This window comes from Ranitomeya imitator, chromosome 7 (genome assembly GCF_032444005.1).
Source record: "Ranitomeya imitator isolate aRanImi1 chromosome 7, aRanImi1.pri, whole genome shotgun sequence".
Classification (NCBI taxonomy): Eukaryota; Metazoa; Chordata; class Amphibia; order Anura; family Dendrobatidae; genus Ranitomeya; species Ranitomeya imitator.
The window spans coordinates 14,651,282-14,671,240 of record NC_091288.1 but is presented as its reverse complement, the minus strand read 5'-3'; the positions used below and the strand labels follow the sequence as shown (position 1 = coordinate 14,671,240).

At 48.0% G+C, this 19,959-nt stretch overlaps 1 protein-coding gene across 1 annotated transcript; it reads left to right on the top strand.

The window, feature by feature from the left end:
• Positions 1 to 21: 21 nt before the first annotated feature.
• On the top strand, positions 22 to 19,298 carry CNPPD1 (cyclin Pas1/PHO80 domain containing 1). Its single transcript, XM_069732760.1, has 8 exons — positions 22 to 206; positions 2,706 to 2,808; positions 3,163 to 3,244; positions 4,788 to 4,908; positions 11,942 to 12,070; positions 12,433 to 12,494; positions 14,420 to 14,537; positions 14,617 to 19,298. Exons 1-8 carry the CDS (start codon positions 111 to 113, stop codon positions 15,226 to 15,228), a joined length of 1,323 nt encoding a protein of 440 aa, XP_069588861.1. The 5' UTR covers positions 22 to 110; the 3' UTR covers positions 15,229 to 19,298.
• The last annotated feature ends 661 nt before the right edge of the window (positions 19,299 to 19,959 follow it).

Here is a 19,959-nt window from a genome sequence, read left to right as displayed (position 1 = left end):
TCATCGCGCCGGACCCCGCCTCTTCCTCGTCTCCCGGAAGTTCCGCAGCAGGAGCGGCCTCGCATCAGCGGCGGTGACAGCCCCGGCCTCGCCGTAACCTAGCAGTCGCCATGGAGCGCAGAACGTCCGGCCGCCTTTGCGGTCCTCACCCCCGGGAGGAGAACGGCCGCTTCCAGCTGCCCGCACACGGCTTCATGGAGTTCCCGGTGAGTAAGGAGGCCCCGGTGTCCGGGGTGATGACGGCTCCTCGGTTCTCAGGAATCTTGTCGCCTGACAGCTTAATGTAAAGTAATTTTTTCTCTTCTATATGTCCCTGGGAAAGCTGGGTGGTCACCAATATGGCGGCGGTCACGTGTCCCTGTCTTGTCACGTGACCCGCCAATACACTGCACAGAGCTGTGACGTCAGAGCCCTGGACTGAGGTGTAACCAGGGAGATGAGCGATGTCTGTGGAGATGTGCACGGGGCACAGTCATGGGGGGCAGATGAGGGTCTCCCCAAACTGTTCCCACAAAGCAGAAGCTACAATTGTCCACAATGTCCTGTGCTGAAGATTAAAGGGAACCTGTCACCCCGTTTTTTGAGATTGAGCTATAAATACTGTTAAATAGGGCCTGCGCTGTGCGTTACTATAGTGTATGTAGTGTACCCTGATTCCCCATGTATGCTGAGAAATACATTACCAAAGTCGCCGTTTTCGCCTGTCAATCAGGCTGGTCTGGTCAGGTGGGCGTGTTCACAGCGTTCTTTTCTTCCCCAGCTTTCCGTTGGTGGCGTAGTGGTGTGCGCATGTGCAAGGTTCGAATTCCCTGCGCCCACGTGAAGACACAGCGCGCGATCTGCGCTGTCATCCCTTGCATCGGTGGGGGCGGCCATCTTCCTGGGGCCGCGCGTGCGAAGATGGAATGCTCTGCCGCACGGGGCTTCAGGAAAATGGCCGCGGGATGCCGCGCGTGCGCATTAGAGATTGCGGCGGCCATTTTCCCAAAGCCGAGATGCAAACTCGGCTTTGGGAAAATAGCCGCCGCGATCTCTTGTGCGCACGCGCGGCATCCCGCGGCCATTTTCCTGAAGCCCCGTGCGGCAGAGCATTCCATCTTCGCACGCGCGGCCCCAGGAAGATGGCCGCCCCCACCGATGCAAGGGATGACAGCGCAGATCGCGCGCTGTGTCTTCACGTGGGCACAGGGAATTCGAACCTTGGACATGCGCACACCACTATGCCACCAACGGAAAGCTGGGGAAGAAAAGAGCGCTGTGAACACGCCCACCTGACCAGACCAGCCTGATTGACAGGTGAAAACGGCGACTTTGGTAATGTATTTCTCAGCATACATGGGGAATCAGGGTACACTACATACACTATAGTAACGCACAGCGCAGGCCCTATTTAACAGTATTTATAGCTCAATCTGAAAAAACGGGGTGACAGGTTCCCTTTAAGATTCCCCATCACTGGAGCTGAGGGTCCGCGGCCGCCCCCTGATAACAGCACATAGCATTATCCTCCTCCACCATCTGTACAGGGGGCACAATGCAGTCAGGGGGTAACGTCCTTCTGGAATCACCAAACCCAGCCTCCTCCATCAGATCGAGCAGTGCGATCCGTCACTGCCCAGAACACGTCTCCTCCAGAGTCCAGTGGTGGCGGCTTTACACCACTCCATCCGACGCTCAGCATTGTGCTTGGTGATGTACGGCTGCATGCAGCTGCTCGGCCATGAAGCTCCTGGCGGGGGGCGCAGTGTTTATACCAGAGGAGGTCTGGACTCTGTAGTTATGGGGGCAGCAGAGTGGTGGAGACTTTTCTGCCCTCTGCTCCTCAGCACTCGGCCCCCAGCTCTCTAACATTACGGGGTCTCCGAGTTGCTGCGGTTCCGTCCACTTCCCAATAATATCACTCACAGGTGATGGGAGAAGATCCAGGAGGAAGAAATGTCATGGTCGGACTTGTTTCCCCAGTGGCTCCTATTACAGGACTGTGCTGCTATCACTGATCTCTGCGCTATCGGCAGAACTGTCAAATGTTAGAGAAGGATATGGGGGGGGGGGGCAGTTATATACCGGGAGTGAGGGACCAGAGATTATACACCAAGGGGAGGTGAAGTAATGATTGGGCCAGATGTTATACACCTGGGGGAGAGGGGACGGCGATTTTTTTTTTGGGGCCGGATGTTGTACAACAGGGATGCGCGAGGATGGAACTGGCGATTATACATGATGGGTCGGTGGTTATACACCTGGGGGGGTACAATGGTGGGGCCGGTGGTTATGCAAATGGGGGGGCAATGATGGGGCTGGTGGTGATACACCTGGGGGGCAATGATGGGGCCGGTGGTGATAAACCTGGGGGGCAATGATGGGGCCGGTAGTTACACACCTGCTGGGGGGGCAATGATGGGGCCAGTAGTTACACACCTGCTGGGGGGGCAATGATGGGGCTGGTGTTTATACATTTGGTGGGGGGTGCAATTGTGGGGCCAGTGGTTATAGACCCGGGGGGGGGGGGGGGCAATGTGGCTGAAGGAACCAGCTAGATTTAAATATTGTGAATAGTGGCCTGACACTTTTTTTTTCTGTGTAGTTTTTCGACCCTGCGACTCAAAGTAGGAACATTTCTCACCTTCCTGTGATATTCGGGTTTGTTGTACTTACTGTATCATTTTTAGGTGATTCCTTATCAGTCACTTTGTGTTTTGCTCCAGTTTCTACCTGGACACCCCCAGCTGAGCGAGCGGGTACGAAAGCGCCTGTATTATGGCTGGGACGCGGAGTGTCCCATGGAGAACCTGTCCAGTCCCGTGGCCGGTGAGTGCAGCTTCTCTGCTCAGGCTGAGAGATGGTGTCCTAGTCCTGCTAAGGCGCTGTAAACACGAAACAATAGATTTTTCATTAAATTGTGTGTGGTTGTTTTTTTTTTTTTTAATGGGAGTAAATTAAGAAAGAATATGCTAAAGTATACCCGCCCTTCCGAGGATACTTAGTGGTGATGCTGTCTGTAAGTGGCCCATTGGGTGCAGGCGGCTCCCTGTTCTCCCTGCACTGAGCCGATGCCCCCTCCTTACCCCTCTGCTGTCTGGCCATATTCAGACTACAGTCCTGTGCTCTCGGCTACCTCGTCCCCAGGGGTCTCTCTCATTTTGTGTCTCCCTTTTCTTACAGACATCGCTGTGGAACTGTTGCAGAAAGCTGCGCCCAGCCCCATCCGCCGCCTGCAGAGGAAATATGCGTCTCACGTGTCCAGGTGAGTGCCGGCTCAGCATACATCCTGGAGCAAATGATGAGGATTATTAAAAAAAAAATGTCTATGCCCTGAAAGGGGAGAAGAGCCGGCTCCCAGAGCTCACACTGTATAGCAGCTGCTTGTTTCTTCTGTGCTGCTGTCAAACTACAACTCCCAGCATTCTTCACTCTTCTTAGACATCGCGTTCAGTGGTAGGTTTTATGCGATTGCTGGTGGAGTAGACTTCATTGTCTCATCAGTCATGACTCGATCTCAACATGGATCAGACATTATGCGACAGGAGGCCGGGCCATAGTTACAGGACACCGGTGAACGCCGCTCTGCAGCAAGAATGTGGAGCCATCGCCATGTTGTCAGATGTGTAATCAGAAGCGCTCGTTATGTAACTTCCTCCATAATTGTATTTATGTATATACTCGCCTCAGCACTGAAATCACAACACGAACACGGAAAAGTGGTGGATGATGGAAATCGCCGGATGGAGATATTACTGATCTGCGAATGATGGAAACGGAACATCTGGATGTATTCAGGCTGGAGTCTGAGCCTCGTGCAGAGATCCCGGCACCTCCGGTCCCTGCTGCCATCACTGAGGTCATTGATGGTTGTCTGAGGAAGGTTCTGACACTGAATGCACGTCCCCGATGAGCTCAATGGAGACGAGTCCGGAGATGCTGCAGATTTAGGCCACGCAGGCTGCTCACAGCAGTACCCCCAACATGCGAACTAAGGTTGTTGTGCTGAAATTATGGCTCCTGGGACACTTTCCCTGGAAATGAATGGAACGGTGCTTATGGGAAGAGTGTAGTACTGCTTGCTCAGCTCTTTCTGCAGTACCCATAGACTGCAATGGGGAGAGCTGCTGCCCCCTCTTAGTGAATTAGTGACGGCGCCCCCAGATCACCTAAGGTCCCAGGCAGATTGTAGAATTGTTGTTTAGGCACAGATCTTCCTATGTGATCTGAATGGCTGCCGGCTGGGGGGTTACAGGACCTCATAGGAAGCAGATCTTGCTATGGTGGACACAAGTCGTCTGTCAGGTCACCTGAAAATGGTATCCCCTCAGCTGTCAAAATGCTTAATGACCCTTTGTGATCGCCTACCGTTTTGTGTCCACATCTCCTGTGCAGGCCTATGTGTCTCCTTGTCTACAGACTACAAGCAAACCCTGTGTGGTCTGATCCTTTAGACGTATTCTTTCTATTTGCCAACATCCATGCTCTAAAGTGGTGTACGTTCACTCTCTCATGTCTTAAACACTCGGGAGCCGAACTTCTAACAGTGCGTAATACGGAGGAGCCACTGTGGGATTAGTGGGGGATGAGTCCTGAGACCCCACTAAACATGGCACTGGAGAGATGACTGAGCACGCTCCATCCCTCCCCATGCAGTGGCCTCCTCTGTGCTGAGAACAGTAGGTAGCGGACCCTTGCTTTAACCTACTGGGGCGGGTCTTTGCTGTGGGACCACCGCAGTTAATGGCTCTTGCATAACGTGGTTGTAGAGAACTGTGGTGCTGACTGGTGCGTGTCTTTGTCTCTAGGGAGGCCTGCATCTCTCCATGCTCCATGATGTTGGCCTTGGTGTACATAGAGCGGCTACGACACCGGAATCCTGAGTACCTGCAGCAGATCTCCTCCTCCGACCTGTTCCTTATATCCATGGTGAGCGATGGGAGCCGCAACAGTCACACAACTTGTTTTCTGGGTTTCATCGGCTGCGGGGCCGGATTTTCTAGTTCGTTGATTTGCAGTCCCCGGGGGCAGACTAATCGTACGTGTGATCCTGGGTGTGACCCAACCATGAGCAGCTGTGCCAACTAATGTGTCACATCGTGGCAAGCGCATTAATCATATCGATCACATGGACATAGCAAGTCTGCGCCTGTAATACACAGGGACGCTGCTGTTCTAGCGAGGAAATGGCTGTGCTAGGGATCAGAGGCTCAGATCTGCAGTACCTGGGAGTGGCCACTACACAGCGCTGCGGTGTCTTAGCTTTGTGCACTTCCGGCTACAAGAGCTGCAGACAGCTGATCATTGGGGGGTGCAGAGTACCAGACCCGCTGCTAATGTGATAGTGTAAGGGTAAGCGATTAAGTAGTGGACAACCCCTTTAAGCCAAAGGAAACCCCATATTGTCATCGGAGGAATTTTGTTTTTTAAGATGGGCAAATGTCACAAAAAAAGTAATTTAAGGCTGGTGTCACACTTGCGACTGCAATATGAGAAACTCGAGCATCAATACCCGGCACTCGGGACCGGAGTGTTCAGCTGCATAGAAATACATGCAGAGTCTCGCACGAGTTTCTCGCATTGCACTCGCCAGTGTGACCCGGGCCTAACACCTTTAATCTCCTGCCATTCTGGGGGTCTCTGATGTCCGGCCAGTCTGACAGCTGCACCCAGTCACTTACCGTAAGCATGTCCATCTTGTGACCACCAAGGCCAGTGGTTGGTTGCAGGGGGTTTTGGGACTGACGGACACCATCACTTCTGATGCCTATAAGGACATTGGAGAAGTGACTTTTTTTGTGCCAAAACCTGATTCTTTAGGCTATGTGCACACGTTGCAGATTTGACGCTTCGGATCTGCAGCAGTTTTCCATGCGTTGTACAGTACCATTTAAACGTATGGAAAACCAAATCCGCAGTGCACATGCTGCGGAAAATACCTCTCGGAAACACTGCATTGTATATTCCGCAGCATGTCAATTCTTTGTGTGGATTCCGCAGCGTTTTACACCTGCTCCATAATTGGAATCTGCAGGTGAAATCTGCGGTAAATCTGCAGGTAATCCGCAGGTAGGGCATTTTTTTCCTGCGGATTTTTCAGAATCTGCGTGGAAAAATCCGCACACGAATTCGCAACGTGTGCACATACCTTTAGAATACAACTTTTTTTCTCAGTCGCCCATGACAGCACTACCAGAGAGAGAGGGAACCCGCCCTTCAGGACAGGAAACCTACAGGATAAAAAGGGCGGTACCTCTCTCCTGCGTCAGTTTGGTTTCCTGTCCTGACAGGGAACCCTCTAGGATGGTACCTGAGATCCGGAGCCGACCAGTCGACCTATGACGGCGGGGAGGCCCCTGTCACGGCTGGCGCGGTATCCGACGCTGCCGCTGCTGGGTCCGATGGGGCTGCAGAGTGCGCGGAGGGAAGCGCGGCCGCCTCCCCAGATTGGGGTAGGGGCTTCGGGGACCCGGTGTGCCTCGGCGGTGAGCAGGCACTTCCTGATTCGGAGCGGTGGCGTGGTGTGTGTAAGGACACCAAGATGGCCGCCGCACCGGATATAGAAAGTACTACTTCCGGGTCCCGGGCAGAGTGCGCATGCTCAGTGATCCAAGGGGGATCAGCGCTTTCCGGGAACGCAGCCCTGGAGGAGGGGGTGAATCGGCGCCAAAAGATATGATATTTAAACACCGCTGTGGAACCGCTCCTTGCTGCATGCAGTCCTAATAATGGAGGACAGCGACCAGCAGCTCCAGCAGGCGCAGCCCTTGCAGCAGCAGCAGCAGCCACCGCAGCAGCAGCAGCGTCAGCGGCATCACCAGCGCAAGCCAGATGACCAAAAGAAAAGGTCCTCTGCAGGCACCCGCAGTACCCGCTCCAGCAGCCATTCCACGCCGCGGAGTAAAGCCAATATGCCTAACCAGTCGACACCGCAGACTACGGATCTGATACAGGATCCTATACCTCCTCCAGAACCGGTACCTGTGGCTGCGCAAGATGGGTGAGTGATCTTCGTGAAAGTTCACCAAATAATTGGGGTCCCCCTTTTCCGTTTGTTTTTAGGCAAGAAAAAAAACGGAGAAAACTAAGAATAGAGTCTGCCCCTTATGCAGTGAACCCCTGTTGCAAGACTGGGATAAGAAATTGTGTGGCTCCTGTATAGGACAAGTCCTATGTGAAGAAACCCCTAGTTTCGCCTCTGAATTGCGATCTGTAATAAGATCAGAGGTGGAAACAGCATTTAAATCTCTTAAAGGGGAAGGGGTCGAGGAAAAAACACCTGTGCCCTATTCTCACTCTGATTCTTCTAGTCCTGAGGGGGACGCTTCAGACAGACAGGGTTCCTCCTCCTCCTCGGATTCGGAGAGCGGAGGCCGCCACTGCTTCCCATTAGACGAAGTAGATGCCCTTGTAAAGGCCGTAAGATCAACCATGGGGGTTGTAGATCCTCGTCCTGACAAAACAGTACAGGACATTATGTTTGGGGGCCTAGGACAGAAAAGGCGCAGAGTCTTCCCACTTAACGAGAATATTCAAGCATTAATTAAGAAAGAGTGGGAGAAACCAGAAAGGAAAAATTCATCTGTCCCCTCCCTTAAAAGAAAATATCCCTTCGAGGAAGAGGCTTCTACGTCACGGGACAAGGCACCAAAACTCGACGTAGCAGTAGCCAAAGCGTCAAAAAAATTCGCATTGCCCTTTGAGGACATGGGAACTCTGAAGGATCCCCTCGATAAAAGAGCTGATACCTTCCTTAAAGGGGCCTGGGAATCGGCAGGGGGGTGTCTAAGACCTGCAATAGCAGCCGCATGTACTTCCAGATCTTTAATGATCTGGATAGATAACTTGGAAAAGCAACTAAAAGATGGAGTATCTAGACATAAAATGATTGAATCAATTCCCATGATTAGAGGGGCGGCAGCCTTTTTGGCAGATTCATCAGCCGATTCAATCAAGCTTACTTCAAAATCGGCAGCCCTGTCCAATGCAGCTCGTAGGACGCTGTGGTTAAAAAGCTGGCCGGGCGACCTACAGACCAAACAAAAACTCTGTTCAATTCCATGTGAAGGGAAATTCTTATTTGGGGAAACCATAGATGACATTTTGCAAAAAGCAGGGGATAAGAAAAAGGGGTTCCCTATCTTAGCCGCACCATTTGTTAGACGGCCCTTTCGGAGTAGGAAGTTTTTTCGCAGACGTCCCCCAAGGGAACAGAACAGATGGGATGATGGGAGAAGGAAGGATAGGGGCTTCCTCTTCGGTAATTCTCCAAGAGATAAAAAACCCCCTAAGTGACACCTTCCCCAGGGTGGGAGGGAGATTGTCTCAATACCTTCCGGCCTGGGAAAAAATTTCAACCAATTCTTGGATTTTAGATCTGATAAAGATGGGACTTCAAATAAACTTTACCTCCCTTCCTTCCCAAAACTATGTGGTCACCCCACTAAAACCCTCACCTCAGCAACAACAGGCCTTGGAACAAGAAATTTCAAAGCTCATAATGAAAGATGTGATCCAAGAAGTTCCCCTACTGGAAAGAGGCAAAGGGTTCTTTTCCCCACTATTTCTAGTCCCAAAACCGGATGGTTCTTTCCGCACAATAATCAATTTACGGAAACTAAACAGTTATGTAAAAAATCAATCCTTCAAAATGGAATCAATAAAATCAACAATAAAAAACCTGTTTCCGAATTGCTTCATGATAGTACGCGTCGCTGAGATCTAACACTATCATGTCCCCATCCACAAAAATGCCCAGAAATACCTCAGACTAGCAGTAGTCATGGGAGGAGAAATAAAACAATACCAGTACAAGGCCCTTCCATTTGGCATCTCGGTAGCGCCTCGTATATTTACCAAATTGGTAGCGGAAATGATGGCCCACATAAGAGAAAAAGACATTCTAATAATACCGTATCTGGACGACTTCCTAATTGTCAGCAACTCGGCCCAACATTGTCGCCAACAATGCGACAGAGTGATAAAAATCCTAACAGAGTTAAGTTGGCTCCTAAATCTCCAAAAGTCAAAACTAGAACCGACCAGGGTTCAAGAGTTTTTAGGCCTCACTTTGGACTCGATAACACAGGAATGTCGTCTTCCAGACCAGAAAAAAACAGAAAATATCAAATCTTGTGTCCAGAGCTCGTTCAAACCCTCATATGACCCTGAGAGGGGCGATGTCACTGCTGGGGTCCCTTTCTGCTTGTCTCCCGGCAATACAGTGGGCACAAATTCACACGAGGGATCTCCAGTGGGATATTCTGAGGAATCAGGTTACACTTGGGGGACACCTAGAAGGAAACATGTCTCTAAATTCAAACACTATTCGTTCCCTAGCCTGGTGGTTAGATCCCAACAACCTATCAAAGGGGGTTCCGTGGGTAATAGAAACATCTCGGATAGTTACCACGGATGCCAGTCCCACGGGGTGGGGAGCTCACCTGGACGACAGTATCACTCAGGGGGTCTGGACAGATCAAGAATACGAGGTATCTTCAAATCAAAAAGAACTTTGGGCAGTGAGTCACGCTCTATCATATTTTCTTCCCAGCCTACAGGGGCATCATGTCCGGGTTTTTTCGGACAATCAGGTAGTGGTAGCCTACCTGAACCATCAGGGGGGAACCAGATCCCAAGCCCTAATGAACACCACTTCCCAGATCTTCACATTAGCAGAAGTCAACTTCCTATCCCTCTCTGCGCTGCATATAAAGGGGGTAGAGAACCAAAAAGCAGACTTCTTAAGCCGTACCCGATTAAAACAGGGGGAATGGGCACTAAACCAAAGCATCTTCGATCGGATTACCAAAATCTGGGGGGTTCCTGTAATAGATCTCTTTGCCAGCACAGAAAACAGGAAAGTAAGGGAATTTTGTTCTCTGAACCCCAAAGGGGGCCCTCGGGCTCTGGATGCATTTACGATCCCATGGACTCAGGGTCTAGCATACGCGTTTCCTCCTTACATCCTTATTCCGGCTGTTCTGCGGAAAATCAGGCAGGACAGGGCGAGAATCATCCTAATAGCCCCCTTCTGGCCCAAAAGGGCCTGGTTTTCCTGGCTGAGAATTCTATCGGTCTCCGATCCCTGGGTTCTCCCGGATCTTCCGGATCTTTTATACCAGGGACCGGTGTTCCACCCTCAGTCAGCAAACCTCCACTTGACAGCGTGGAACTTGAAAGGTCACTACTAAGGGCAAGGGGCTTTTCAGATAAGTTAGGATCTACACTATTAAAAAGTAGAAAATCAGTAACAACTAAAATCTACGGTAAAACTTGGAAAAAGTTTTTGTCCACCTCTGGGGTAAAATTACAAGACGGGGTCCAAGTGGTCAAAATATTAGAGTTTCTGCAAAAAGGCTTAGATATGGGCCTCTCGGTGAGCACCTTAAAAGTGCAAATAGCGGCCTTAGGTGCATTATATAGTGAGAGTATTGCCTCTAACCCATGGGTAACAAGGTTTATTAAAGCTGCAATACGGTCTAAACCTTTAAAAATCAGAAGCCTTCCGACCTGGGACTTAAATTTAGTCCTATCAGCTCTGACAGAACCTCCATTCGAACCCATAGATTCATTACCAATTAAAATCTTATCTCTCAAAACGGCCCTTCTCACAGCGTTGACATCTGCCCGTAGAATTAGTGACCTCCAGGCTCTATCTGCGAACCCTCCATTCACACAAATCATGGATGATAGGGTAATACTAAAAACAGATCCCGCTTATATACCCAAGGTTGCTTCCAATTTCCACAGGTCCCAAGAAATAATCCTTCCCTCCTTTTGTCCAAACCCTAAAAATAAAAAAGAGGAAAAGTTCCACACCTTAGATGTGAGAAGGTGTTTAATACACTACTTAGAGTCCTCCCGACAGTATAGGAAGGAAGGGTCTCTCTTTATCTGTTTTCAGGGACCTAGGAAAGGACTCAAAGCCTCCAAAAGCACTATAGCTCGCTGGGTAACTGATGCGATAGCCTTGGCATACTCGTCCACGGGAAACGCAGTTCCTGAGGGGCTCAAGGCGCATTCTACAAGAGCCATGGCGACCTCCTGGGCCGAAAGGTCGGAGGTACCAATAGACAAAATCTGCAAGGCGGCCACCTGGTCATCACCTTCAACCTTCTTTAGGCACTACCGCTTAGACTTGGCCTCTTCGTCTGACTTAGCCTTCGGAAGAAGGGTCTTGCAGGCTGTGGTCCCTCCCTAAAGCAATGATCTCTGTAATTCTCTCTGGTAGTGCTGTCATGGGCGACTGAGAATACGGTAGTTACTTACCGGTAACGGTATTTCTCAGAGCCCATGACAGCACCTGCTTATTCCCACCCTATCACGTGTGCGGTGAGCACCTTATTATATGAAATGTGTGTTTCTAATTTAGACACGGTGTAATCCTGATAAGTATTTTGTTAAAATTGTATATTTTCCTGTTGTCACTAACCTGGAGGACCTCTGATGCTATGTAAACCAAACTGACGCAGGAGAGAGGTACCGCCCTTTTTATCCTGTAGGTTTCCTGTCCTGAAGGGCGGATTCCCTCTCTCTCTGGTAGTGCTGTCATGGGCTCTGAGAAATACCGTTATCGGTAAGTAACTACCGTATTTTCAAACACTGAGACAAATCTAGCATGCCGAAACCACTGCAAACAAACGCAAGAAAAACCAAAGAAAGAAAACCTGTTTCTTTCCTGCCAATAGATCCGGTTTTGCTGCAGGAAAAAAAAAACGCTGAAAAAATGCCAAGTTTGAACTTAACCTTTATAAGAAATTCCGAGTTTCAGAAAATCCCCCCCAAGCTTCAAATAAATCTGACTGGTCACCCCCATTCCACATGCAGACAATCGGCCGACGCAGGCCGCACAGTTTGGCCACAGGAATGTCATCCGTTCACTTTGACACCCAACACATTCATTTTTTAAACATCGCTGCAAATGTTCATGTGAGATTTTGGACTTGTTTTTGTACCATAGATGGTAGCCAGTAAGTATCTGTACGATGAAGGTGAGGAGGAAGAAGTGTTCAACGACGAGTGGGGCGCAGCCGGGAGACTGGATGTCCAGACAGTCAATAATCTGGAGATGAATTTTCTCCGAGCGATCGTAAGTCTGTTGTATGAGAGCTTTATGTTTTGTCTCTTTAGCAGGGTGTACAGCGTCCCAATAACTATATGTCTGTAGTGACCACTAGGTGGCGCTCACAGATTGTACATCTGACTCTGAACGGTCTCCAATAACTATCAGAGCTCCCCCTAGTGGTGGCTGTCAATTTTGAAATTGGAATTTCGACACATTTTGTGATTTGGAGCTTTGTCTCCTATAAAGATTGAGAATAAAGTTCAGTGCAGATTTCATTTCATAAAAATAAACTTTTGCTGCAAGAAAGTTTTTATTTTTTTTTTGTTATCTGCAGTCATTGTCATTAGTTGCTATCAGTTATTCAATTGTTTTTCTTTGTCCTATAGGATTGGAGTCTTTACACTCACCCGAGGGAATTCTTTGAGGTGCTGCGGTGGCTGGAAGGCCGGTGAGTTATGACGATTTCTATGTTCATATTATCCCCTCACTGTTACTCTTTGTGCATGCTTTATGATGTTTTTTTGCATTACAAAATGCTGTTTATAAAAGTGTAATAAAGGTGTGTATGTATATCTATCTATCTCTGCAAGTCTATTCCACACGGCGTGCAGGGCGTTATATGTACCCCAAAAGGGCACCATTAATATAACTAATAGCTGATGATGTGTCCTATTGTGCTGGTGGCTTCCTCCCCAGTGACCCCCAAGTCTGGGTCACAGTTCCATTTTCTTTTCTCTATTGCTGCATGGTGCCATTGGGTGGTACTAAGCATCGACTTCACCTGGTTATTGATGCCACTATGCTGCAGTTTTGATTACTAAGGGCACCATTTGCCACTGATGATACACATATACCTTACACAATGTGGCACCATTAATATGGTCATTAATGCCTAGTTTTATTACAGGTTCGCTGGGTGGGCAAAGCCCAGTTTTTTATGTCTCGTTATCTCCAGGCTTCACACAACTATGTAATGTCAGCGTTGTGCAAGGATGTCTATTCAGCTCACTGCAAATTAAATGTAATACATCACTTTTCGGCCTTACTAACTATGTTACTATAGAAGGACGTAGATCTGGGTATTTATTATGATGGAATATAGGCTGAACTGGATGGACAAATGTCTTTTTTCGGCCTTACTAACTATGTTACTGTTACTATGTTAGTTATAATGAGCACTTGTGTGTGTAGCTGTCTCTTATAGCGTACTTGCTGATTCACAGTTTGTGCCATAATTATTGAACAGTCACTGATTTAATCAGGCCTAAAGCATACTATGACCCACGGCTGACGGGATGAATGCTATATAGCCACCATCTTATCTGATACAGCAGAGCGTGTTCTGGTTGGTTCTTTAGTGTATATTCGATGGCTTATTCCAGCTCACCCACTGTGGACTGTGATCCTGAGCGGCAGCTCAACTTACTGCAGTACTCTTATAATCGCCTCAATACAAATATCTAGGATCATCATTATTTAAAGGGAATCTGTCACCCCATTTTAGGCCTAAAAGACGCGGCCACCGGCATCTGGGGCTTATCTACAGCATTCTGTAATGCATTCTGTAATGCTGTAGATAAGCCCCAATGTAACCTTAAAGATGAGAAAAACCGGTTAGATCATACTCACCCAGGGGCGGTCCTGCTGCGGTCCGGTCCGATGGGCGTCGCGGTCCGGGTCCAGCGCCTCCCATCTTCATATAATGAGGTCTTCGCTGCCTGCCACGGCTCCGGCGTACTTTGTCTGCACTGTTGAGGGCAGAGCAAAGTACTGCAGTGCCGGGAAAGGTCAGAGAGGCCCAGCACCTGCGCACTGCAGTACTTTGCTCTGCCCTCAACAGGGAGTTAAAGTACGCCTGCGCCGGAGCTGCGACAGGAAGAAAAGAGGACGTCATTGTATGAAGGTGGGAGGCCCCGGACCGCGAGACCCATCGGACTGGACTGCACCAGGACCGCCCCTGGGTGAGTATAATACAACTTGTTTTCTTTTTCAGGATACATCGGGGGCTTATCTACAGCATTACAGAATGTTGTCGATAAGCCCCTGATGGCGGTGGCCCCTGATCCCCGGCGTCTCTGCGTGGGCGCTCTGCGATCCCTGGCGTCTCTGCGTGGGCGCTCTGCGATCCCCGGCGTCTCTGCGTGGGCGCTTTGCGATCACCTTGCTGGGGATCACACACCTTAATTGCTGCTGTTAGAGCAGCATTGATGGGGTTACCATCAGCAACCTGTGTTTTTCTCCAACCACTGCTCTTATACAGACGGCAACTGCATGTAACACTTGAAATTGGCATGGACAGTGGATGTTGTGAAGGGATTATTAAAATAACAAATATTTTTGTGTTTTAAAAAATCACGTTTCTTTCCTTTGCAGAGTGGCGGAGCAGCAGGGGATGAAGCGCGGCTGGTTCACGTACACGGACGTCGCTGTGCTGCTGGAGCAGGAGCTGTGGCAGAAAGCCTTCAGTGACTTCTGCCAGCAAGTGACCAAGGTTCGGAGGCTTCTGGGCCCGGGGTGCTCTGCTGTTCTGTGGATTACGCGCTGACCTTAGTTCTGTCTTCTCCCCGCAGCTGGCCTGTCTCCTCAGTCTGGTCTACCTCACAGGAGTTGCCACCTTCTTTGCCTCAGTTGCCGTCCTCCACAAGGCCACCGGCGAGATTAACGGCACAGCGCTTCTTCCCGCCACTGTCACGGAGTCTCCTTCAGATGTCTCCGTACCTCTATTCATCCCGGTGCCACCCGAGAAGATCTCTGGTGCTGCCGTTCCTCCGTGCTTCCAAGAACAGGAGTCTGTAGAGTGGCGGTCAAGCGTCAGTGCTACAGCGTTGTATCTCTGGGGCTCGGTGCTGACCGCACTCACCTACAGCGATCCAGGGGGAGCTGCGAGCGAGGAGCCGCAGCCCCCCGACCAGTACTGTCCCTACTGCTCTAAGCCAAAATCGTCGTCCTGGCCCAAAGCCTGCCGTCAGAAGAACGCCACCCGCTGCAGTGTACCCCGGCCAGACGTCCGTGCCTTTCCAGGACTCCACTACGATGGCTTCCATGACTCGCTACTGCGCTCCAGCTGCCCCAACTCCTGTGGCTCAGCAAACTCGGACTTGTCCAGAAACTTGGAGTTACAGATATATTTTTGCAGAGGCAGTAGCTTTGACAGGTTACAAAGCTTCATCGTTCCAGGTTAACCCATATGCAAGGCATCACGTCCTCCCCGAACCCATGCCCTGGGATTAGGAACCCCCCATAAGAGTTGAATCTACTATATCTCACGCTTTTATTTTACTATGACATCGCTAACATCCGTGTTCAGGTGCTGCTGCTTCTAGAGCTTGCTGTCTGTGAATGCAAACATTCATATTTATATCCAGAGGGTGAAAACCTGTCCAGACCTAATACTGCTGACAGCTGATGGTTTGTTACAATGGTATCCAGTCTAAATGAGCCTGTCAGCACAAAGATCTCTCCTTTCATGATGGTTTGTTACAGTGAATCAGTGCAGGTAAAGTGCGTCAGGCTGGGGGTCTGGACCATTATTTAAGCTATTAAAAGGAGTTGTTGAGGCTTTATTCATTGCTATCTGATGAGTTGGCGACTGACGCCTAGCATCCCCCTCCGGTTTAGGCTATGTTCACACTTTGCGGATTTTGCTGCGGATCCGCAACAGTTTCCCATGAGTTTACAGTACAAAAAACGCTGTGCACATGCTGCGGAAAAAAACGCGCGGAAACGCTGCGGGTTACATTCCGCAGCATGTCACTTCTTTTCCGCGGATTTTCACCTGCTCCAATAGGAAACTGCAGATGAAAATCCGCATAAGAAACCGCAGTAAAAACCGCGATAAATCCGCAGTAAAAACCGCGACGGGTTTTCACTGCGGATTTTGAAATTCTGCTGCGGAAAAATCCGCAGTGGAATCCACAAAGTGTGCACATAGCCTTACTGTTATTAGTGCAGGTTGGATGTACGCAGCGTACGGCGACAGAACAGAGCGTCGGCTCCTATTGCAGTGAATGTGATCTGAGCCTGCAGGACCTGTGTAGCTGACTGGTGGGAGTGTGGTTCGTCTGACCCCCAGCAATCTATTGTTGATGATCTATCCTAAGAACAAGCATGGAAAACACATGAAATCCTCAGTTAATAACTTCCTATTTCAATTCTTTATTTTAACAATCTCTGCAGGCTGTCAGTGAATGGACATTGTGTATCGGGCCAATACATTTTGCAATTTTATTAAAGGGGTTATCGCGGACTTTTCTTATTTTTTTTTCCCTACATGACCAAGAACTTAGACAGGTAGTAACAAGCTACCTTCCTGCTCTACAGACAACTCCTGCCGCCTATTTTCCAGATTCGTTTCACCTCTCGTCAACAGAGCAGCTCTGTCTCTACCGTTCTGCTGATTGGAGAGCCGGCTGTCAGTCGGCACGACTTCTGCAAAGTTAGGCAGCAGAGACGCCCGGTCGACAGAGCAGAAAGGAAGAGATGCCATCAGAAGCTGCAAAATAATAATGATAATAATCTTTATTTTTATATAGCGCTAACATATTCCGCAGCGTTTTACAGTTTTGCACACATTATCATCACTGTTCCCGATGGGGCTCACAATCTAAATTCCCTATCAGTATGTCTTTGGAATGTGGGAGGAAACCTGAGTACCCGGAGGAAACCCACGCAAACACGGGGAGAACATATAAACTCCTTGCAGATGTCCTTGATGGGATCACTGATAGGACCAGTCTGTGAGCGGTACCAGGCACAACAGGCACGTGGGTAGCAACCATTTTCCTGTAAGTTCTTGGCCCCGAAGTAAGGAAAGTTCTGGATCTCCCCTTAAAGATGGAGAGATTTATGCTGCTGATGTGTTCAGACGATTGTCCACAGTGGATGAAATTGTAACAAAGCTTCAGCAGTATGAATTAAAAAATAGACACTTGTCAGTGGCATCTGTCAGCCGTAGCCTTCCATGTCGACTAAGAAAAAATTATGTTTTTAAAAATTCACGCAGAACAGAAATTCAACATCTCCTGTTCGATGTAGAGATCCTTTGCGAGAACAGTCACCCCCGGCGCATGTTTCACCACCAATGGATGCTGTTATACGGGACTGGGATGTTGCATGCAAAATGGCATAAAGTTGGAGTTTTGTACAGTTTTGCCTCTCTAGGACGCCATAAAACTGGCGGCTTTTGGGGGCAACAGTTTTGCCTGCTTCTAAAACTTGCTAGCTTTCTGATCCTGATTGCTGGAGTTCTTAGTACGACATTGTCAACGGGACAAGCTCAGCCCTGTCCATCTCGCCCCCTGCATGGCCTGAATTGACCTATAACTAGAATCCCTATAATTGCCTCCCAATAGGCGTAAAGGAGTCACCATGGTAAAACTGCAAAGTAGACGCCGACTCCTGTAATAAAACTTCTTTACTGCACACTGGAAAGTATAGAAAACCTCTCCACTGATATCTATGAAGGAAGGGCGAAAAACGGCACCAAGTAAAACCCCCTCTACAACTAGATTAATAAATGGTAAATTACACTCCAGAGCTGCATTCACTATTCTGCTGCTTTTTATTGGAAACTGTGAGCTGCTGAAAAAATACCTTATCTGAGCTCCTATTAATAGTGAGTGCAGCTCTGGAGTATAATACAGGATGTAACTCAGGATCAGTAATGTATGTACACAGTGACTGCACCAACAGAATAGTGAGTGCAGCTCTGGAGTATAATACATGATGTAACTCAAGATCAGTAATGTATGTACACAGTGACTGCACCAGCAGAATAGTGAGTGCAGCTCTGGTTTATAGGTAACACAGGATCAGTAATAAATGTACACGGTGACTGCACCAGCAGAATAGTGAGTGCAGCTCTGGAGTATAATACATGATGTAACTCAAGATCAGTAATGTATGTACACAGTGACTGCACCAGCAGAATAGTGAGTGCAGCTCTGGTTTATAGGTAACACAGGATCAGTAATATATGTACACGGTGACTGCACCAGCAGAATAGTGAGCGCAGCTCTGGGGTATAATACAGGATGTAACTCAGGATCCGTAATGTATGTACACAGTGACTGCACCAGCAGAATAGTGAGTGCAGCTCTGGAGGATAATACAGGATATAACTCAGGATCAGTAATGCCCCAGCAGAGTAGTGAGTGCAGCTCTGGGGTATAATACATTATATTACGAATCCTGATTTACCTCCTGTATGTACACAGTGACTGCACCAACAGAATAGTGAGTGCAGCTCTGGGGTATAATACAGGATGTAACTCAGGATCAGTAATGTAATGTACGTACACAGTGACTGCACCAACAGAATAGTGAGTGCAGCTCTGGGGTATACTACAGGATGTAACTCAGGATCAGTAATGTATGTACATAGTGACTGCACCAGCAGAATAGTGAGTGCAGCTCTGGGGTATAATACAGGAGGTAAATCAGGATCAGTAATGTAATGTATGTACACTGACTGCACCAGCAGAATAGTGAGTGCAGCTCTGGGGTATAATACAGGATGTAACTCAGGATCAGTAATGTATGTACACAGTGACTGCACCAGCAGAATAGTGAGTGCAGCTCTGGAGTATAATACAGGAGGTAAATCAGGATCAGTAATGTAATGTATGTACACAGTGACTGCACCAGCAGAATAGTGAGTGCAGCTCTGGAGTATAATACAGGATGTAATAATACAGGATGTATCTCCAGATTAAGGTAAGTAATGTATGTAAGAAGTGACTTTATGTAGATTCATTCTGTATGTCACTATAAAAGTGGTGCTAGTGAGGTGTATGCTTTTAAAAACAGATTTAGAATACAAAATTGTTCATGATAGGGGGAATATTTGCTCCTATAAGGAATCGTGTACACGTTTGCCCTCTTACCAGCAGATCTTTGTTTGCCCATCCGCACAACCACCAGGGAAACTTCTCTAATTTGCTCAATAGACACATTACCGTTAAAAAGAATCTGTTACTGATGACACCTGGGTGCAATCTGCGGCTTCACACATAGAATATGCCTAGTTATATACTGCACTGAGCACTTATTTTAGGTATTTTATCTAATTAATTTGGTCAATTTAATTCTAATGGTACATTATTTGCATGAGGTGACAAATATCACATTAATAACCACCAGGATGATTTGTGGTTTCTCTGTAGCAAAAAAAAAATTGTATTTCAGGGTTGTTGTTTTTTAAAGAAATTTTCAGCCTCTATGTTACAGAATAAAAACAGAAGTTGTTCTCACACATCGTCCATGTGTGTTATTCATGTTATATCCTATTAATCTGAGAATACAAGTGAAGACAAGGTGAAAAGAATACTGCCCCTATGTACAAGAATATAACTACTATAATACTGGAAAAGAAAAAGCAACGAAGATCAGCTCACCTCCTCTCAGGCCCAGTGCACGGATCATGCAGTGCAGCAAGTAGTTTGAAGAAAAAGCAGAAGTCCAGCGCGGGTGATGTCCATAAAAAATACCTTTTATTCCATATTCGTTAAAAGCACATAAATGCAGGGGCAGTACGCACAATGAGTAAGGCGGCACGACCGTTGAAACGCGTATGATTTTAATGCACTTTAAGCCTGTGACTGTCACTGGTATGAATCACCCGTTTTTGTGTCTATGGATATGAAGATGGACTTTGCATTTATGTGCTTTTAACGAATATGGAATAAAAGGTATTTTTTATGGACATCACCCACGCTGGACTTCGGCTTTTACTATAATACTGCCCCTATGTACAAGAATATAACTACTATAATATTGCCCCTATGTACAAGAATATAACTACTATAATATTGCCCCTATGTACAAGAATATAACCACTATAATACTGCTCCTATGTACAAGAATATAACTACTATAATACTGCCCCTATGTACAAGAATATAACTACTATAATA